General features: G+C 45.7%; 1 protein-coding gene across 2 annotated transcripts in view; it reads right to left on the reverse strand.

The window, feature by feature from the left end:
* Window positions 1-3,361: 3,361 nt before the first annotated feature.
* Window positions 3,362-21,482, reverse strand: part of NOL6 (nucleolar protein 6) — an 89,087-nt gene continuing 70,966 nt past the window's right edge. The window contains exons 24-26 of one of the 2 annotated variants that reach the window (XM_039349537.1): window positions 16,730-16,930; window positions 7,772-7,873; window positions 3,362-5,067 (exon numbers count right to left, since the gene is read on the reverse strand). In XM_039349537.1, the coding sequence (XP_039205471.1) occupies window positions 4,918-5,067; window positions 7,772-7,873; window positions 16,730-16,930 (453 nt within the window). In that variant the 3' untranslated portion in view covers window positions 3,362-4,917. Of the gene's footprint in view, window positions 5,068-7,771; window positions 7,874-16,729; window positions 16,931-21,482 lie in introns of those variants that run through there. The other variant, XM_039349538.1, reaches the window with a different exon arrangement.

Consider the following 21,482-nt stretch of genomic DNA (forward strand, 5'->3'; position numbering starts at 1 on the left):
GGTTCCTACCCTCTGTTGTGGAGGTTATTGATTGGTTACGAGCAGTCTGGGAGGCTTGGGCGGCCCAGCCAGCCTACAAAGGTTGGAGGAGAACCTGGGACGGAAGTCCACCAAAGCCCCAAGCCTCTCTAGCTGCCAAGTAAAGCAAGGGCAAGCAGGTTGGCCGGCCGGCCGGCTGGCTGGTGCGAGCGGGTGGCCCACCCGTCTCTTAAGTGCGCCGGCTTCCCCTGGACGAGCAGCGGCTCTCATCTGCCGCTTTCTTCAGTCGGCGGCAATAAAGGTGGGGGCGGGGGTTGGTTCCTCTCCCCCAGTGCCATTAAAAGGCAGATGTCAACACTGCAAATATTGTATATTCTTGCTTTTGACAATATGTAGAATTGCCTGGTAATTATGGGGTTAATACAGAGCAGAAGGGGGGTTGGGGGTAAAGCCCGGGAAAGAAAGAGAAAGAGAACTTAGATCCTAGCATGATGTTGTGGTGCAGCAGTTAGGGTGCAGTACTACAGGCCACTTTAGCTGACTGTGTTCAGCAGGTCAGCGGTTCAAATCTCACCGGCTCAAGGTTGACTCAGCCTTCCATCCTTCCGGGGTAGGTAAAATGAGGACCCAGATTGTTGGGGGCAATGTAAATATATATATACATTGCTTACTGGTGTACACCGCTTAGAGAGTGCTTGCATTTAAAGCGGTATATAAGTCTCATAAATAAATAAATAAATAATGAAACATTCCAAAGAATTTCCAGGCATTTATTTTCCTAAAAGTCTTTTATTCTTACAAAATGTCGGCACAGGCACAACGGAGGGACGCTAGGATCTAAGTTCTCTTCCTCTTCCTTTCCCGGGCTTTACCCCCAACCCCCCTTCTGCTCTGCATTAACCCCATAATTACCAGACAATTCTACATATTGTCAAAAGCAAGAATATACAATATTTGCAGCATTGACAGCTGAATCGTTGCCGGGGGAGCGAAAAGGGTGAGGCTGGCTCGCCAAGCTAGGAGAGAAGGAGGCTCCCTCGCTTGCTCCGCACAGCCCCACCGCTCTCTTGGCCCAGCGCAAGGGGAAGCGACGAGGCGAAGTGGGCGTCGCTGCTGCGGGGGAAGGAGCCAGAGGAGGCGGGCGCCGACGGGGTCCTGGATCAGTTGGAGGGCGTCACGGTCACCCCCGGAAGCCTGCGGGAGCAGTGAGCTACCGAGGGGCGCTCAGGCAGAGACTTCAGGGCTGCGACAGGATGGGAGCCCCCCCCCCACATCCCGCCTTTGGATTGGCGCGACTGGGAGCGCTTTGGGGCAGAGTCGCCCCACCTGCCCTCTAGTGGTCGGCGAGAAACTCCTGCCCCAGTGTAGTCCGGACAACGGGGGGGGGGTGTCTTGGCGACCCCTGTGAAAGGGTCATTCGACCCCCAAAGGGGTCGCGACCCACAGATTGAGAACCGCTGCTTTAAAGGGTTAGGCTGCAGCTGAACATGTCAACATTGCTGGAATCTTGTCAAGTTAAATTCACTGTCTTCCGGATGTTGCTAAAGGAGAATTTCTGCCAGCCTCAAAACAACCTCAAACACTTAAGGCACTCTAGGTGTTGCAATTTAGCAGTGTCGTCAACATTACCCATCTCTTGGGTAAGTAGGGTTCTACGTTTAGGCAAAAAAACCCAATTGCACAGGTACAGTATAGGCTCTGGCTCAGTAGTAGTAACTGTGAGAGGGACCTCGAAGTCCTAGTGGACAATCACTTAAATAGGAGCCAGCTGTGTGTTGCAGTTGCCAAAAAGGCCAACACAGTATTAGGCTGCATTAACAGAGGGAGAGAATCAAGATCACGTGAAGAGTTAATGCCACTTTACAAGGCCTTGGTAAGGCCACACTTGGAACACTACATCCAGTTTTGGTCACCACGATGTAAAAAAAATGTTGGGACTCTAGAAAGAGTGCAGAGAAGAGCAACAAAGATGATCAGGAGACTGGAGCCTAAAACATATAAGGAACGGTTGCTGGACTTGGATATGTCTAGTTTAATGAACCAGAAGGATGAGGGGGGACATGTCTTCCAATATCTCAGGGGCTGCCACAAAGGAGTCAAGCTATTCTCCAAAGCGCCTGAAGGCAGGACAAGAAGCAACGGATGGAAACTAATCAAGGAGAGAAGCAACCTAGAACTAAGGAGAAACTTCCTGAGAGTTAGAACAATTAATCAGTGGAACAACCTGCTTCCAGAAATTGTGAATGCTCCAACACTGGAAGGTATTAAGAAGAGATTGGACAACCATTTGTCTGAAATGGTATTGTTTCCTGCCTGAGCAGCGGGGTTGGACTAGATGACCTCCAAGGTCCTTTCCAAAATTTCTATTCTACTCTATTCTGTTCTGTTCTATTCTATTCATAATAATAGTAAAGTTGGAAGGGACCTTGGAGGTCATCTAATCCAACCCCCTGCTCAGGCAGGAAACCCTACACCATTTCGGACAAATGACTGTCCAGTCTCTTCTTAAAAACTTCCAGTGTTGGAGCATTCACCGCTTCTGGTGGCAGGCTGTTCCACTGATTAATTGTTCTCAGTCAGGAAGTTTCTCCTTAGTTCTAGGTTGCTTCTCTCTTTGCTTAGTTTCCATGTCCTGCCTTTAGACGCTTTGGAAAATAGCTTGACTTCCTCTTCTTTGTGGCAGCCCCTGAGATACTGGAAAGCTGCTATCATGTCCCCCCCCCCATCCTTCTCTTCATTAAACTAGACGTACCCAATTCCAGCAACCTTTCCTTATATGTTTTAGTCTCCAGTTCTATTCTATTCTATTCTTGTTCTGTTCTTGTAGCAATGGCTTGGTTTTCCTGCATAGAGGAAGGCCATAGAACACAGAATCCCAGGGCTGGAAGGAACCTCAGAGATCTTCTAGTCCAATCCTGTTAAGGCAGGAGATCTTATACCATCCAGATCCAATGTCCCAAAAGTGCTTTTGCAAAAGGCAACAAGACTTTGCTTTTTCTTTGAAGACGTTTCACTTCTCATCCAAGAAGCTTCTTCAGCTCTAACCAAATGGCGAAGGATGGAAGGATCATGGATTCAGTCAGAGCTGAAGAAGCTTCTTGGATGGGTAGTGAAACATTTTCAAGGAAAAACAAAGTCCAGTTGCCTTTTGAAAAAGCACTTTTGGGACAACCGTGACCTGGATGACTGATGACATCTCGGTCAAATGGGTTGTCCAGTCTATTTTTGAAAACCTCCAGCAATGGAGGACCCACACTTCCACCACCGCAGCCTGTATCTTCTTCCATGTTAGAATAATAATTTGGGGGTTCTCAATCATTCTGGGTTCCCACAAACCCGGGTGGAGCAAGATCCAATCAAAGAAAATGAAATGATATCGAGACATACTGCAAAAAAGATTTTATTTTCAAGAACAAAAGCTCTCATCTTGAGGGTAGACTATACAGAAAAAAAGGTGCAGGGACTTCGTTTTATAGGGGAATTGGTTTTTGGTGTGTACACGTGTAGCGGGTGGTTTACGTTATGTGCTGGTTTTAACATGTTTTTCTGGCACAGATATGCAGATATAGGAGTGGGGGGGGGGTTATCAGAGGCCTTTTAACTTCTATCCATTCTTTAGGGTGATTATTTTTTGAGAAGGAAATAATAAAGTCAAGGGAGTGACCAACAGCAGTTTTCTTATAGCCAGATAATAAACTTGGGCGATTATTCAACATGAGAATGAGAAGTGGGTTCATCAAGTGTAGCTTCCTAGAGTGGCTGTCAAAATCAGGCCCTGTTCTGGATCAGAGGTCCCCAACTCCTGGTCCATGGCCTGTTACAAACCGGTTTACACACCTGGAAGTGAGCGACAGGCGAGCAAAACTGCACATGCGTGGGATCTAGGTGACACTCCCCTCCTCTTACTGGCCCAGTCCATGAAAAAATTGTCTTCTACAAAATCAATCTCTTGGGCCAAAAAGGTTGGGGATCCGTGTTCCGGATGACCTCGTGACCTCAGCCCTCACCAGATTTCACCCAGGCCTTGCTTCTTAAATCCAATCTCCATTTAACTCCTCTATTATAATCTTATTTTTTCTTCCAGGAAGGGAGAAAAAAGGAGCGACGGCTTGATTTGAGTTCTACTCCATGAACGAAGAGTAATTTTCTAGTATTTTCTTTAACCGGAGGAGAAATTTATTATTATTTTTTAATAAAGTCCTTTATTGGAGGAGTCAGGCTCCTCTGAACTGACTGGAGGCAAACAGGATGGAAGGAGTGTTTGATTTCAGTATCTAATGTTGAAATAAGAGAAATATTGGTTACTAAACTTAAGACATTTGGAAATTAATAGAAAATAAGAATGTGGTACTGTATTATTAATTAGCTGATGTAAGATGGTGAGAAATAGAATATATTCAGATAGATAAGATGTGCATCCTGAACATTAGGTTTTGTGATGAATTGGGATGAAGGGAGCTGTGGTTATTTAAAACTTGGAAATTATAAATATTAAATGTTAAATGTAAATAGTAATGGGAAACTAAAAATTGGGAAAAACAAATTAGGACATTGATAGCCTATATAAAGATTGACTGTTAAAAGAACTAGGATGTGTATAAGCTAAAAATTATTGATAAATGTAAGAAAGTTATTTTTATTCAATTGATATAATAAGAATTGTTATTAGTTTAAACACGAGACAGGAAACACTAAGGGGGAAAGGGAGGAAATATTTAATGTAATAGCTTGAGACGGGTACTAAAGTTATCTGTATGTTATTGAATTATCGATTCACTCAGCTGCCACGTTGCTTTTAAAATATTTAAATGAAAAACGAGAAAATCAATAAAACTTTTTAAAAAAAATCCAAGAAAAAAAAATCTTGAAGAAAAAAAGTTATGGGGGAGAAGAACACAGCCTCAACAGTTCCAAATCCATGGAGGAGCCCAGATGGTTTCAGATGGACCATTTCTCTGTCCGAGCTTCCACCCTTTTGACCAGGCCTTTCCCCAAGATCTGGAAGTCTTCCAAAATGGCTTCCACGTTTGGAACCACCATTGGCTGAGAACTTAATCTGGACATCATCCTCCCGTTAATGTTTGACACCTAGTGGAATGAAAAGAAGCAGGTTAAAATGGTGGCTGCCAAATAGGGCTCCAACTATACATTGGAACCTATATATTTGTAAAAAGGGGACGAGAATTTACTGCTTTTTTCTTTTTTTTAAAGCATCCAGCTGGGATGGATTCTATATACCAGTGGTTCTCCACCTGTGGGTCGGGACCCCACTTGGGGTCGAACGACCATTTCACGGGGGTCGCCAAACAATACAGTCTGCCATTTTCCCCCCCTTTTCCTTAGTTGTGCTACTCCCTTTTATTCTATTGGCTTTTGAAAGCCAATAGAATAGACTCTCTTGAATAGAGTCTAATTCTATTGGCGTTCAAAAGCCAATAGGAATAGTCCAGGCTGTCTCTGCCCTGATGAGCCCGTCAAAAGTCCCATTCTGCAAACGTGCTACACCAGTTGAGTAGTCCTCGACTTACGACCGGTTGAGTAGTCCTCGACTTATGACCAGTGGGGGGTCGCGGCATTAAAAAGGTTGAGAACCACTGCTATATATTAAATGTTAAATTTTCTTTGCTATTTGCTATTTGGATCATCTTTTTCTCTCTTTTTTTGTACACCATTTTTTCCCCTTTTTGTTGTTGCTAGTGCTGGTTGTATGTTTGTTTTTCTATTTTGTATTTTACCTTTTGTGATAAAACAAAGCAAATATACTTCAACAAAAACTTACACATTGGAATCCTGCAGCCGCTGGTGCTCTCTGAGCTTGGTGGTTTCCTTGCAGACATTTCATGACCCAACTAGGTAGCATCATCAGTGCTAGAAGGGAGTGGGGTTGGCAGGAAGGAGGAGGAAGAGGAGGAGGAGGACTATGGGGTCCTTGGTGCTCTTTGAGCTTGGTTGTTTCCTTACAGACATTTCATGACCCAACTAGGTAACATCATCAGTGCTATCCCAAAAGTGCTTTTCAATAAGGCAACTGAACTTTCTTTTTTTTTTCTTTGAAGATGTTTCGCTTCTCATCCAAGAATCTTCTTCAGCTCTGACTGGATGGTAGGGAATGGAAGGATTTATATTCCTTGAAGACAGCTGGTCATTTGCCTTCTTTTAGGGAGTCGTTGAGCCCACTTGGAGGTTTATCTGTGTCCTCAGGGTCACCTGAGTGATGCAAATGGCTGTGGAGCCTTCTCGGAACTGCTGAAAGGACTGTGTTGTAAACAGGAGATGGGTGGTCTCATATCCCTCCCCCCTCTGTTGAGAGAGGGCTGTTCAGTTTTGACCTAGATGGCCTCTTTGACCCCCCTTTCAAACCAGCAATCCTCTCTGTCTAAAATGTGGAATTTATATTCCTTGAAGACAGCTGGTCATTTGCATTCTTTCAGAGAGTCGTTGAGGCCACTTGGAGGTTTACGTGTCCTCAAGGTCACCTGAATAATCTTCTTCAGGGTCATCTTCAGCTAACACAACATACGTGCACACTTTTAATACACTGAGGCAGAGGCTTGTCCACCCCAAAGACAAACACCCAGACACAAACTGAACAATGTGGTATATGCAGTACAATACAGTGAGACACGTGCAGATCTGTACATTGGGGAAACAAAACAACCACCTCACAAACGCATGGCACAACATAGGAGAACAAACCCATCAGAACAAGATTCAGCAGTCCATCTGCATTTGAAAGACAAAGGCCGCTCTTTCGAAAACAGCAAAGTCCACATTTTGGACAGAGAGGACAGCTGGTTTGAAAGAGGGGTCAAAGAGGCCATCTATCTCAAAATTGAACAACCCTCTCTCAACAGAGGGGGAAGAATATGACTGTTGTGATTCTGTGCCAGCCTGTGCTCCCAACAGCTAAGTCTGAGGAGGTGGAGGAGGCGTTTGAAGGGCCATCAGGGGCAGAGGGAGGCTCTGATGAATTACAGGACTCACGGTTTGATGCAGAGCCTGGGCCCTCCAGTCGTGTTCCTGATGAAGCTCAGCTATGAGGAGAATGAGTCAGACTCGGAGGACTCACATCTGATGGACATGCTAATTGATGCTCACACACGTCGTCAATTAGCAAGAGTAAATCAGCAGCAGTCAATACGGCAACTCCAGGGTAAAAGGAGAAGGCACTGAGAGGCCACGCCTTGGGACTGCTATATAAAAAGACGAGGTGTGGGCGGTGCTGGTTGCTGAAGGCAACTGTTTGCAAAGTACTTCTTGGGATCCTGGTCTGTTCGTCTTGCCTGTGACTACTCTTCTGTTTGCATCGTGTTTCCTGTAGATTATTTCCTTCATTTGGATTGAGTTTTGCTGTTTATGTTTTGGACTATTGGGCAGGTTTGTCACCCATATTAAAAGGGGTTTGTTTTGTTTTAAGTCTCCAGCCTATTTTATCAACAGGGATTTGGTCCTTGTGCCTTTAACAAGGGCGGCTATAGGCTGGGATAGAACAATGACATCATCTCACTCCAGTCTACAACACAGTCCTTTCAGGAGTTCCAAGGCTCCACACACACTTGCACTACTCAGGTGACCGTGAGGACGCAGACAAACCTCCAAGTGGCATCAACGACTCTCTAAAAGAGCGCAAATGACCAGCTGTCTGCAAGGAGTATAAATCCTGCCATTCCCCATCATCCAGTCAGAGCTGAAGAAGCTTCTTGGATGAAAAGCGAAACATCTTCAAAGATAAAACAAGGAAGTCTAGTTGCCTCTTGAAAAAGCACCTTTGGGTCAAGAGTTGGGGGCTCACCTTGAAGGGCTGCGGTTCAAAGGCCGAAGGCTTCCAGAGGACCCCAATAACATCTCCTCCATATTTGTCATAGAAGAACAGGGCAAAGTCACTAAAGGCTTCCTGCAATAAGAAAGGTTTTCATTAAAGGAAACTGCCCACATCTCCAAGTTCAATCAACCTTCACGATCGCAAGGTTGCAACTGCCATCTTGACTTTTCACGCAGACACACGGAGAGGGTGACCCCGAGCTTGCAACAGGACAAGTGAAGTCTACCTTACATTGAAGGTGTCTCTTTTAACTCCTAGATGGAGGCTTTGTTCTAAAACAGCGGTTCTCAACCTGTGGGTCACGACCCTTTGGGGGGTCGAACGACCCTTTCATAGGGGTTGCCAAGCCCCCTCCCCGTTGTCCGGACTACATTGGGGCGGGAGCTTCTCGCCGACCGCTGGAGGGCAGGTGGGGCGACTCTGCCCCGAAACACTCCCAGTCGTGCCAATCCAAAGGCGGGATATTGGGGGGGGCTCCCGTCCCATCGCAGCCTTCAAGTCTCTCTGCCTGAGCGGCCCTCGGTAGCTCACCGCTCCCGCAGGCTTCCGGGAGTAACTGCGACGCCCTCCAGCTGATCCAGGGCCCCGTCGGCACCCGCCTCCTCTGGCTCCTTCCCCTGCGGTAGTGACGCCCACTACTTCACTTCGCCGCTTCAACTCGTGCTGGGCCGAGAGGGCGGCGGGGCTATGCGGAGCAAGCAAGGGAGCCTCCTTCTCACTGAACTTGGCGAGCCAGCCTCACACTTTTTGCTCCCCCAGCAACGATTCTGCCTTTTAATGGCACTGGGGGAGAGGGACCAACCCCCCCCCGCCCCCACTTTTATTGTCGCCGACTGAAGAAAGCGGCAGGTGAGAGCCGCCGCTCATCCAGGGGAAGCCAGCGCACTTAAGAGATGGGTGGGCCGCCCACTCGCTTGCTCGTACCAGCCAACCGGCCGGCCTGCTCACCCTTGCTTTATTTGGCAGCTAGAGAAGCTCGGGGCTTTCGTGGACTTCCGTCCCAAGTTCTCCTCCAACCTTTGTAGGCTGGCTGGGCCGCCCAAGCTTCCCAGACTGCTCGTACCCAGTCAATAACCTCCACAACAGAGGGTAGGAACTGGTCAAAAGTTCCGCACCTCCAAATCGATCCCCGATCGGACAGAGAGGGAGGGAGGGAGGAAGAGAGGGAGAGAAAGAGAGGGAGAAAGAAAGAGGGAGAAAGAGAAAGAGGGAGAGAGAGGGAGAGAGAGAGAGAGAAAGAGGGGGGAGAGTAAGGGAAAGAGAGAGAGAGAGAGAGAAAGGGAGAGAGAGAGAGAAAAAGGGAGAGAGGGAGAAAGAAAGAGGGAGAGAGAGATTAAATTTGTAATATGGTTCTTAAGTGAATCTGATTTCCCCACTAACTTTGCTAGTCAGAAGGTTGCAAAAGGCGATCACATGGCCCTGGAAAATGTGTTTGTGTATGTGTGTGTGTTGTAGGGCAAGGGGAGAAAAGGTCAGGTTTCCCTTCAGAGCCATAGGTGGAACAGCTGAAGGTGTGATTCGGCACCCATGCTTCCAGACAAAATTTCATTTATTTGTAATTAGAAATAAATATTTCACAATATATAATTACATATTGTTTTTGTGATTAATCACTATGCTTTAATTATGTTCAATTTGTAACAATGAAAATACATCCTGCATATCAGATATTTACATTATGATTCATAACAGTAGCAAACTGACAATTATGAAGTAGCAACGAAAATAATTTTATGGTTGGGGGTCACCACAACATGAGGAACTGTATTAAAGGGTCGCGGCATTAGGAAGGTTGAGAACCACTGGTCTAAAACCTTTCACACTTACGGGTCCTTGGTACTCTCGTGAGTTTGGCTGTTTCTTCGCTGCAGTAGTTTTATGACCCAGCTAGGGAACATCATCAGTGCTAGAAGGAAGTGGGGTTGGCTCTACCAGTGATGGTGGAAATGTTCTTGGTAGTTCCTTAATTAGGCTGAGGTATGTACGTATGTAGGGAGGGGAGGGAGGTATAGAAAGAGACGATAGCTAGCTAGATTATCAGGTGGGTAGATAAATAATGATAGACAGAGACAGACGATAGATAGATAGATAGATAGATAGATAGATAGATAGGTAGGTAGGTAGGTAGGTAGGTAGGTAGGTAGGTAGGTGGGTGGGCGGGCGGGCGGGATGGATGGATGGACACACAGAGAGAGATGATGGATAAATAAATAGACAGACAGATAGATAGATAGATAGATACAGACAGGTGGGTGGGTGGGTAGATGGGATGGATGGACAGAGAGAGATGGATAAATAAATAGACAGACAGACAGACAGACAGACAGACAGAGACAGAGTTAGAAGAATATCTGTACTCAGGGTTGAACTGTGGACTCCTTAGTGCTCTCTCAGCTTGATGGTTTTCTTGCAGACATTTCATGACCCAACTAGGTAATGTCATCAGTGCTATAAAGGAGGAGGGTGAAGGGGAGGAGGAGGAAGAGGAGAGGACTGAGGGGTCCTTAGTGCTCTCTGAGCTTGGTAGGGTTTTTTTTTTTTTTTTGGACATTTCATGACCCAACTAGGTAACATTATCAGTGCCAGAAAGGCGGAGAGTTGGCTTTCTGTTTACCTACAGTAGTTTGCCCTTGACATGATGGGGCTGTTGTTTTCTATCTTGGTGTTTCTGGGTCTTGATGTCCGCCTGTCTGGAACACTGGATTAGAGTATGAATGGGAGACCACCATGAAACCTACAGGCTCTTGGCTCAGCTGGGAAGCTGATCTCTCTACTCACAAGGCACTAATTTCAGCCTAAGGGAGACTTGCTTTTGTGCGCTCAGAAGAAAGCCCTAAGTCGGGGTTAAGAGCCTTTTAAGTAACAAGCTGAAGCAAGAATCTTACTAATCCCTTTTTGATTTCTTCCTCTTTCTTTTTAAGCTAAATTGGATTTGCTCTTGGTCAGGGGTAGGCAACCTTGGCTCTTTTATGACTCGTGGACTTCAACTCCCAGAATTCCTGAGCCACCCCTGGCTCAGCTTGGAAACCTCTCTTTCCCCTCAGCATGGCTGGCTCAGGAATTCTGGGAATTGAAGTCCACGAGTCATAAAAGAGCCAAGGTGGCCTACCCCTGATCTTGGTTATTTCCCAGAGCCACAGTGTGGCACACATAAAAAAAAATAAAAATCAGCCACAGCGGCCATCTTGATTTGTAATGACCATACCCTGTACAGGTAATCCTCGACTTACAACCGTTCGTTTAGTGACCGTTCAAACTTTCAATGGCACTAAAACAAGTGACTTATGACAGTTTTTCACATTTACGACCGTTGCAGCACCCAGGGCCACGTGATCAAAATTCAGACATTTGGCAATTGACTCGTATTTATGACGGTCGCAGTGTCCCGGGGTCCCCTTTTGTAACCCTCTGATGAGCAAAGTCGATGGGGAAGCCAGGGTCGCTTAACAACCGTGTTCCTCACTCAAGAAGTGCAGTTATTCGCTTAACGACGGTGATTGCAAAATGGGGCAGAATTCACTTAACGACTGTCTTGCTTAACAATGGAGATTTTGGGCTCCAATGGGGACGAGTGCCTTGCGTAGACCTCCTTCTTACAGGCTTCTCATTTTTAGAATCTTTTTTGAACTTTTCCTACAAGATTTGACGTATGTTTCGCAAGTCGTGGGGCACGCCCGAGGCAGAGTCCTGTCAAGGCACACCCATTCAATCTGGGTGGGGTCCTTTATTAATTCTTTTTAAAAGGCTTAAAAAAAGAAAATAAGTTCCCCAAATCCTGGCAAAAGGGGCGTTCGCACCTAGCCAACGCCACTGGAGGGCAAGATCAAAGCCCACTGACAAAACAGGCTTGATCCGGCTGCTGAAATAACCCCATTTTGGGATTAACCGTTCAAGAGGATTTTTTTGGCGCAATGAACTGAAAGGGTTTCTAATAACCTAGATCTCAATTTTTGAGAGTTTCTGATCAGGAAAGAAAATCCCTTATCTATCTATCTGTCTGTCTGTCTATCCGTCCACCTATCTATCTGTCTGTCTATCCGGCCGTCCATCCGTCTGTCTGTCCATCCACCTATCTGTCTATCTATCTGTCTGTCTGTCCATCTCTCTCTCCCTCTCTCTCTCCGTCCATCCATCCACCCGTCCACCCGCCTGTCCATCTATCTATCTATCTATCTATCTATCTATCTATCTATCTATCTATCTATCTATCTATCTATCCATCCACTCACCTCTCTCTCTCCATCCATCCATCCACCCGTCTGTCTGTCCATCCACCTATCTATGTCTGCCGTCCATCCGTCTGTCCACCTATTTATCTATCCACCTATCTGTCTATCCGTCCGTCCGCCTGTCCACCTATCTATCTATCTGTCTGTCCATCCACCTATCTATCTATCTATCTATCTATCTATCTATCTATCTATCTATCTATCTATCTATCTATCTATCTATCTATCTGTCTGTCCATCCACCTATCTAACTATCTGTCTGTTTGTCTGTCCGTCTATCCATCTGTCCACCTATTTATTTATCTATCTCTGTCCGTCCGTCCGTCCGTCCATCCATCCCTCCGTCCACCTGTCTGTTTGTCTGTCTATCTGTCTATCCATCTATCTTTCTTTCATCCATCCCATCTTTATTATTTTTAAAAATAAGGCAGCAAACGTATCAGGAAAGAAAATCTCCAGCTGACTGATTGATTTATAAATAACAGCCCAGAGCACACAGAGAAGCTCCCCAAGGATGGGCTCCAGCACAAATCTGAAAGCTCAGAAGACAAAACCTCTCATCCCGGTGACCGAACCAAATTGGATCCTACTTATTTTTTTATCCATCCATCCATCCATCCATCCATCCATCCATCCATCCATCCATCCATCCATCCATCCCACCTTTATTATTTTTATAAATAAGGCGGCAAACATATCCAACACACCCTCCTCCTCCTATTTTCCCCACAATAAGAACACAGTGAGGTGGGATGGGCTGAGAGAGAGAGTGATTGGCCCAAAATCACCCAGCTGGCGTCCATGCCTAAGGCAGGACTAGAATTCGCGATCTCCCATTGATTGGCCCAAAGTCACCTGGGTGGTTTTCCTGGCTAAGGAAGGACTAGAACTCATTGTCTCCTGCTTTCTAGCCCAATGCCTTAACCCAGCGGTTCTCAACCTATGGGTCGCGACCCCATTTGGGGTCGATCGACCATTTCATGGTGGTCGCCAAACAAGGCTGTCCGCCATTTTTTTCCCCTTTTCCAGCGGGTGCCTTACCTCCCTTGGGCTGGGCCAGCTGGTGGCCCAGCCGGTGCTCGGCCTGATCCGTCTCTGCTGCATACCAGTTATGCCTCGGCTGGCGCAGGGGGCAGCACCACGCATGTGCGGCGCTCCCGGGCAGGGAAAGTCCTCAACTTATGACCGGTTTAGTCCTCGACTTACAACCGGTTGGGGGCCGCGGCATTAAAAAGGTTGAGAGCCACTGCCTTAACCCATAGTAATAAATATTTCTCCTCCACCATCCTTAATTTTCCTGACCATCACAAAATGGGTGATCTCCAAACTGCATTCTCATTCAATTCTTAGATCTCCAAATAACTCAATCACTTTTCCTGAAGTGTCCTCTGTTCCTTTGCTCCATTCAGTCAGCTAATAATCACCCCCCCCCCAGGATCATATTGATTTAGATTAGAATATTGCCTATTTTTTTCTCCGATTCCTTCAGTCGTCGGAAGGTTAATATGCAGCCCTCACCCATCGAACCGTTTCTACTTTCACGCTTACCCACAGCCACCTAAATGATGGGTACCCTAATCTCGAGATTGCACCTTGGAAGTCATCTTATAAATACGGTAGTATTCCATCAACTAGCAGGTGTATGACATAATCCTGCTAATTGAGAGAATGAGATGATTAATGGCTGAGAGCCAGTTGCCAGTTTGCTCTAGTGGTGAAGGTGCCAAGCTACAAACCAGGAGACAGTGAGTTCTAGTTTTACGCTTAGGCATGAAAGCCAGCTGGGTGACTTTGGGCCAATTACCAGGAGACGGTGAGTTCTAGTTTCACACTTAGGCATGAAAGCCAGCTGGGTGACTTTGGGCCAATCACCAGGAGACGGTGAGTTCTAGTTTCACGCTTAGGCATGAAAGCCAGCTGGGTGACTTTGGGCCAATCACCAGGAGACGGTGAGTTCTAGTTTCACACTTAGGCATGAAAGCCAGCTGGGTGACTTTTGGCTAATTACCAGGAGACGGTGAGTTCTAGTTTCACGCTTAGGCATGAAAGCCAGATGGGTGACTTTGGGCCAATCACCAGGAGACGGTGAGTTCTGACCCCACCTTAGCCCTGAAAGTTGGCTTGTTGACTTTGGGCCAAATCATCAAGAGAACGGTGAGTTCTGGCCCTACCTTAGTCATTCAAATTGGCTGGGGGACTTTGGGCCTGTCCCCCTCTCTCAGCCCAACCCACCTTGCAGGATTGTGGTTGTGGGTAAAATAGGAGGAGGAAAGAGTATTAGGTATGTCCGCTGCCTGGAGTTATCCTTAAAAATCTCCAAGCCAGAATATAAATAAATAAAAATATTGTGACACATAAATGTGTCACACATTAACTTGAGTGTGTCTCAATCTTCTAGTGTCCCATCAAAAACAATTTGTATTAAAAAAAAATAATCATCTGTGTGTTTATAGAGACTGCCAACATAGGGAGAAAGATCCTTTGGTGTCAAAACTATGGGTGAGCTGTAGGTTGCTCAATCCAGACCGCACACAATTGCGTCAGAGACGCTGTCACCACAAAACCAGGAATAAGGGATTGATCAAGGCCCAACCAGACAATCCAGTGACATGCAAAAAAGGTTGTGGTGTCTCTCTTACAAAAGATGGACATCTGTGCAAGAACAGGATAAAACAGGTTCTATCCTGATCTGTTTCCCTCTCAGGATCAGAGAATTCCTCGTGAATCGCTTGCCCCATTTCTGAAAGCCTTCTGCACTACATTGCTTCCATAGCCTCTGAATCACCCTGTGGCATTAATAGGGTGATTAAGAAAACATCATCTGACTAGATCCAGAGAAATAAACCCGATTTAGGACAATGTCGGTCACTTCACAAGACTGCAAAAAGGCTGGGAGAGGGGGGGGGGGGAGAACACACCCTTGCTGTGGCTTTGTTGAAGACCGAGGATCACGTTCATCCTGAGGTACGGGTAGTCCTCGGCTTACAACAGTTCATTTAGTGACCGTTCAAAGTTAACAACAGCACTGAAAAAAGTGACTTATGACCCTTTTTCTCTCTTACGACCGTTGCAGCATCCCCACAGCCACGTGATTTACATTCAGACGCTTGGCAACTGGTTCATATTTAGGACGGTTGCTGTGTCCCGGGGATCACGTGATCTCCTTTTGCGATCTTCTGACAAGCAAAGTCAAGGGGGAAAGCCGGATTCACTTAACGACCGTGTTACTAGAATAGAATAGAATAGAATAGAATAGAATAGAATAGAATAGAATAGAATAGAATAGAATAGAATAGAATAGAATAGGAAATGGAAATTAGAAAGAACAGAATAGAATACAACAGAATAGAATAGAGTAGAGTAGAATAAGCAATAAGATATAGAATAGAGTAGAGTAGAGTAGAGTAGAGTAGAGTAGAATAGAGTAGAGTAGAGTAGAGTAGAGTAGAGTAGAGTAGAGTAGAGTAGAGTAGAATAAGCAATAGGGAATAGAGTAGAGTAGAGTAGAGTAGAGTAGAGTAGAGTAGAGTAGAATAGAATAGAATAGAATAGAACAGAACAGAATAGAATAGGAATAGAATAAGCAATAGGATGTAGAATAGAATAGAATAAGCAATAGGATACAGAATAGAATAGAATAGAATACAATAGAATAAGCAATAGGATATAGAATAGAATGGAATGGAATGGAATGGAATAGAATAGAGCTGGAAGGGACCTTGGAGGTCTTCTAGTCCAGCCCCCTGCTCAAGCAGGAGAACCTATACCATCCCAGACAAGTGACTGTCTAGCCTTTTCTTAAAAATCTCCAGTGAGGGAGCACCCACAATTTCTGGAAGCAAGTTGTTCCACTGGTTAATTATCCTCACTGTCAGGAAGTTTACTAATTTAACAACTGCAGTGAGTCACTTAACAGTTATGGCAAGAAAGGTCGTAAAATGGGGCAAAACCCACGTAACAAATCTCTCAGTTAGCAACATGAATTCTGGGTTCCACTGTGGTTTTAAGTCGAGGACCACCTGTATATCTAAAATGGCAAAAATGTTCCCTGGGCTAATTGTCTATGGATGTTCTCAGTCATCCAGGTCCTGGTTATCCCAAAGGGGCTTTCCCCCCCCCCCCCCCGAAAGGCACCTGGACTTTCTTGCTTTTGCCTGAAGAGCTTTCGCTTCTCATCCAAGAGGCTTCTTCAGTTCTGACTGAATAGTGGAGGATGGAGGGATTTACACAGATAGTCCTCAGTTTACAACAGTTTGTTTAGTGACTGTTCAAAGTTACAACAGCATTGAAAAAAAGGGACTTACGATCATTTTTCACACTTATAACCGTTGCAGCATCCCCCTGTGGTCATGTGATCAAAATTCACTTGGCAGCTGATTCATACTTACGATGGTCGCAGCGTCCCGGGGTCACGTGACCCCCTTTTGTGACCTTCGGACAAGCAAAGTCAATGGCGGAAGCCAGATTCACTTAACAACTGTGTGACCAACTTAACAACTGTGGTGATTCGCTTAACAACTGCGGCAAGAAAAGTCGTAAAATGGGGGGGGGGGAAATCACTTAACAACTGTGTTTTGCTTAGCAAGGGAGATTCTGGACTCCACTGTCATCGTAAGTCGAGGACTGCCTGCACGGAGTTAGGATTGCAGCTGAACTTCTCAAGGTGAGCGGCCAGCTGCTCATCAAGCCAGATACTTACTCGGAGCTCCTGCAGATAGCACTGGACGGGGTCAAAATCCACCACTGGGAAAGAGATGGTTTTTGTGCTGTTGTTCCTCTTCAACATCCCCCGATAGAAGGACCAGGTGGGCCGGTCGACGGCCTCCAGGTACCTGGGGATCTGCTTGGGGTTCAGGTGGATGAGGACATCATAAAGATCCAGTGGAGGCCGGAAGACCATCTGCAAGAGACAAGCCGTGGTTTTATGGTCAGCAGAACATGGAATGACAAGGCTGGGAGAGACTTCAGAGATCTTCTCACCAGAGCCGCATGTGGCTCTTTGAGCCTTCTCCTGCAGTTCCCAGTCCTCCTCCGCCATTTGCAGAGAGAGAGAGACAGAGACAGGCACTTGTGCTTCCCTTCTCTCTCTCTCTCTCTCTCTCTCTCTCTCTCTCTCCCTCTCTCTGTAAAAAAGAGAGTGGCCTGTTCTCCGACAAGCTGACAAGCTTATTGGGCGGGGCTCCTGCCTTTGCTGCATCTCCACAGGAAGCAGCAGAAAGCAGCATTTCTCTCTCTCTCTCTCTCTCTCTCTCTCTCTCTCTCTCTCTCTCTCTCTCTCTCTCTCTCTCTCTCATACACACACTCACTCACTCACTCACTCACACTGAGTGGGGGAAGAGGACTGGCAGACCAAGGGCAGGAGAGAGCCAGCCCAATAAGAAAGTGTCAGCTTGTCGGAGAATAGCGTCAGGCCAGCTGGCCAGGTGAGCAGAAGATCAGAGAGAGGGGGGGAGAAGGGGGGAGGAAGAGAAAGAGAGGGAGGGAGGAAGGGAGAGAGAGAGAGATGGAGGGAGAGAGAGAAGAGAGAGAGAGATAGAGAGAGAAAGAGAGAGCGTGCGCAAGAGAACTCATGTACAGCAGCCTCTATTTCTTTTTAATTAAACTTTTCAATCAAGCCCCCTCCTCCAGCACATCCCAGTGTTTTCTTTTCTGTGGGAAACAGGTCCAAGTGGCTGGTTGCCGACCCCTGTTCTAGACCAACCCCCTGCCCGCTGGGGTATTGTTTACTTCTTGATTGCTGGCCTGATGATTAATCTTGGTGTTAATCTGTGCTTCTCTAGGTCTTGCTGGGAGAGGGGGTGTTTTCTAAGTGGCCATCCTAGACCAAGCCAAATCCAAAAAGGCTAGAGAATAGCTAGAAGCCTGGCACTCTGACAAACAGGCCATCAACAGACACATAGACATAAACAACTTCTACACACTACGCAAGACAGACAATCTAAAAACCAAAAAGGGAATAAAAAGATACTATAATCAAGGAACTGCCAAAGAAGCTAACAGTAAACAGCCCAACCAAAGAACTTCCAAGACACTGACAGAGCAAGGCACGGGAAGGTAAACTGAGAGCAAACCCCACTCGCTACTAACACTGATGATGTTACCTAATTGGGTCATGAAACGTCTGCAAGAAAGCAACCGTACTCCGACAGCACTGAGGAGCCAGCCCATAGTTCTCCTCCTCCTCTTCACAACCCTTTCTAGCACTGATGGCATTCCCTAGTTGGGTAATGAAACAACTGCAAGAAAACAATCAAGTTTATAGCACCAAGGACCCTCCAGTTCTCCTCTTCACAACCCCACTCCCTTCTAGCATTGATGGCATTCCCTAGTTTGGTAATAAAACATCTGCAAGAAAACAATCAAGCTCACAGCACCAAGGACTCCACAGTCCTCCTCTTCACAACCCCACTCCCTTCTAGCACTGATGATGTTCCCTAGTTGGGTAATGAAATGTCTGCAAGAAAACAACCAAGCTCCGAGAGCACCAAGGACTCCTCATTTGAACTCTGAGATATAAATATTCACCTTTATATGAACAATCTAGTTCATATAAACCATGCCAGAATAAGATATTTAACTATGGCTATGGTTAAATATATTTACTTAACTATAGCCAGATATTTAACTATAGCTATTAAAAAAAACTTCTAGTAAGGAGTCAATGAGTTGGGATTTTAAGTCTACTCTGTGATATAGATTGTCCTCAATTTACAACCGCATTTGAAATCAACATTTCTGTTGCTCACCAGGGTGGTTTTAAAGTAAGCTGTGTGGATTTTAAGACCTTTTCCCCACCATTGTTAAGTGAATCAATGTGGTTCTTAAGTGAATCCTTTAGTCGTTAAGTGAGTCCAGACTCCCTCATTGACTTTGCTTGCTGAAAGCCAGCTGGGAAGGTTACAAAAGGTGATCACAGGACCCCAGGATGCTGCAACCGTCATAAGTACATGTCAGTTGCCAAGTGTCTAAATTTTGATCATGTAACCACGGGGATGCTGCAGTGGTTGTAAGTCACCTTTTCTCTCTTTTTTTGGGTTTTTACATTTTTTTTTCAAAGTTGTAACTTTGAACAGGCACTAAACGAATAGTTTTAAGTCGAGGGGTATCTGTAGTTATTAAGTATGTCACATGTTAAAGTGTTTTATCCAAGGTCAGGTTCTGATTACATTTATAAATTGCATTTGGCTCTTTCGGCCATCAATAAAATTGAACTGAATTGATAACAAATCACCCATTATTTCCAAAAGTTCCAGATCGTAAGACTTTAGCCTCTGCTCGCCCCTTTTGTTGTGCCAAATTCACTCTTGCCATTGATGGATTTCAGAGGAACACCCCATAAAAACACAACCGAAAGAAAACAACGTCATGCATCAGCCTTTCATAACAATACGATTAAAGATTTGCAAGACATTATCAAAAGGAGCTGATCTGAAACGCTAGGCCTTAAGTAAGCATACATTACCCCGGTGCTGAAATCACTTTCTGACAGCTACTGACAAACACAATCTCTCTTTCGGAAGTGGGGAAAAGTCCTACAGGGCAGGGTTGTAAAAGCTGAGGGTCACCATTAAAAAGTGATCAGCGTAGAACAGGGGTCTTCAAACTTGGCCCTTTGATGACTTGTGGACTTCAACTCCCAGAATTCCTCAGCCAGACACTCTGGCTGAGGAATTCTGGGAGTTGAAGTCCACAAGTCATCAAAGGGCCAAGTTTGAAGACCCCTGGCATAGAATCATAGGGGTCTTGGAGGCCTTCTTAAGGAAGGAGAACCTATACCAGGGATAGGGAACCTTGGCTCTTTTATGACTTGTGGACTTCAACTCCCAGAATTCCTGGGTCAGCATGACTGGTTCAGGAATTCTGGGTATTGAAGTCCACAAATCATAAGAGAGCCAAGATTCCCTACCCCTGCCCTATACAACCCGTCAAATGGCTGTCCAATCTCTTTAAACGGAATAACAGAGGCGGAAGGGACCCTGGAGGTCTTCTAGTCCAGCCCCCTGCTCAAGCAGGAGACCTGCCTAGACCATTCCAGACAAGTGGCTGTCCAGTCTCCTCTTCATCTCCAGTGATGAAGCACCTACAACCACAGAAGGCAAGCTATTGCACTGGTTGATTGTTCTCATTACCAGGAAATTTCTCCTTAATTCTGGGTTGCTTCTCTCCTTGGGCTGGGTTGTTTTCTTGCAGATGTTTCATGACCCATCTAGAAAAGGCCATCAGTGCTAGGAAGGAGTGGGGATTGCCCACTCTAATCCTAAACATTCCAGCACTGATGACGTTCCCTAGTTGGATAATGAAACATCTGCAAGAAAACTACCAACTCAGAGAGCACCAAGGACCCCACAGTTGTCCTCCTCTTCCTCCTCCTCTTCATAAACCCAACTCACTTCTAACACTGATGATCCTCCCTAGTTGGGTAATGAAAGGTCTGCAAAAAAAACCACCCAAGCTCAAAGAGCACCAAGGACCCCACAGTTCATCCCTGAGCTACAAAGATTCTCTACAATTGATGTCTGTCTATCTGCCTGTCTTTTTATCTGTCTGACTGTCTCTATCTGTATGTCTATCTATCTTAATACTAGACCAACCATCAGGCAGTATTTAATACCCCAATCAAGGAACCACCAATATGCCTATCATTTATCTATCATCTCTCTCTATCATCTATCCATTTATCTATCAATCGATCATCTATCTATCAAGATTAATACTAGATCAAATCAAGGAACCCACCAAGAGCATTCCCACCAACACTGATAGGGTAAGCCATTTTTATATACGCAGAGAGTAAACCCCACTCTCTTCCAGCACTGCTGACATTACCTAGCTGGGCAATGAAACATCTGCAAGAAAACCACCAACTCAGAGAGCACCAAGGACCCCACAGTTGTCCTCCTCTTCCTCCACAAATCCAACTCACTTCTAGCACTGATGATCCTCCCTAGTTGGGTAATGAAAGGTCTGCAAAAAAACCACCCAAGCTCAGAGAGCACCCAGGACTCATAAACTTGAGATCAGTACCAAACCAGCCACGTTCCCCTTCTGACGGGGATGGCTATTTCCTCCTACCCGCAAGCTTTTTGTCAGAATCCAATTATATTTCATCTTTAATTATCAAATATAGAAACTCCCAATTCTGCCTTCTCTGGATTCTGCCATAAGAGGGAGAGAAGGGGGAGAGCAAAGGGGCTTTATGGCCCTCACTTCCTTCAGTACACTTCAAAGGGCTGAATGATGAATGTGTGTTTATTGTGACCTCTAAGCGTTAGCATATCAAAGAAGGGTAATTGCCTTTCATGTAGTTATCTGAAGTCTCCATCCAGACGGAAGAAAGAAGAAAAGGGGTGGAATTGTGATACTTGAAACTATCACTGGAAGGGGGTTTGATTGGGTGGGACTACTGGGGAACCCCTTAAAACCTTGAATGGGAGAGCTTGAACCCCAAGTCC

The sequence above is a fragment of the Crotalus tigris genome, unplaced genomic scaffold (assembly GCF_016545835.1).
Source record: "Crotalus tigris isolate CLP2741 ecotype Arizona unplaced genomic scaffold, ASM1654583v1 scf7180000018292.409768, whole genome shotgun sequence".
Classification (NCBI taxonomy): Eukaryota; Metazoa; Chordata; class Lepidosauria; order Squamata; family Viperidae; genus Crotalus; species Crotalus tigris.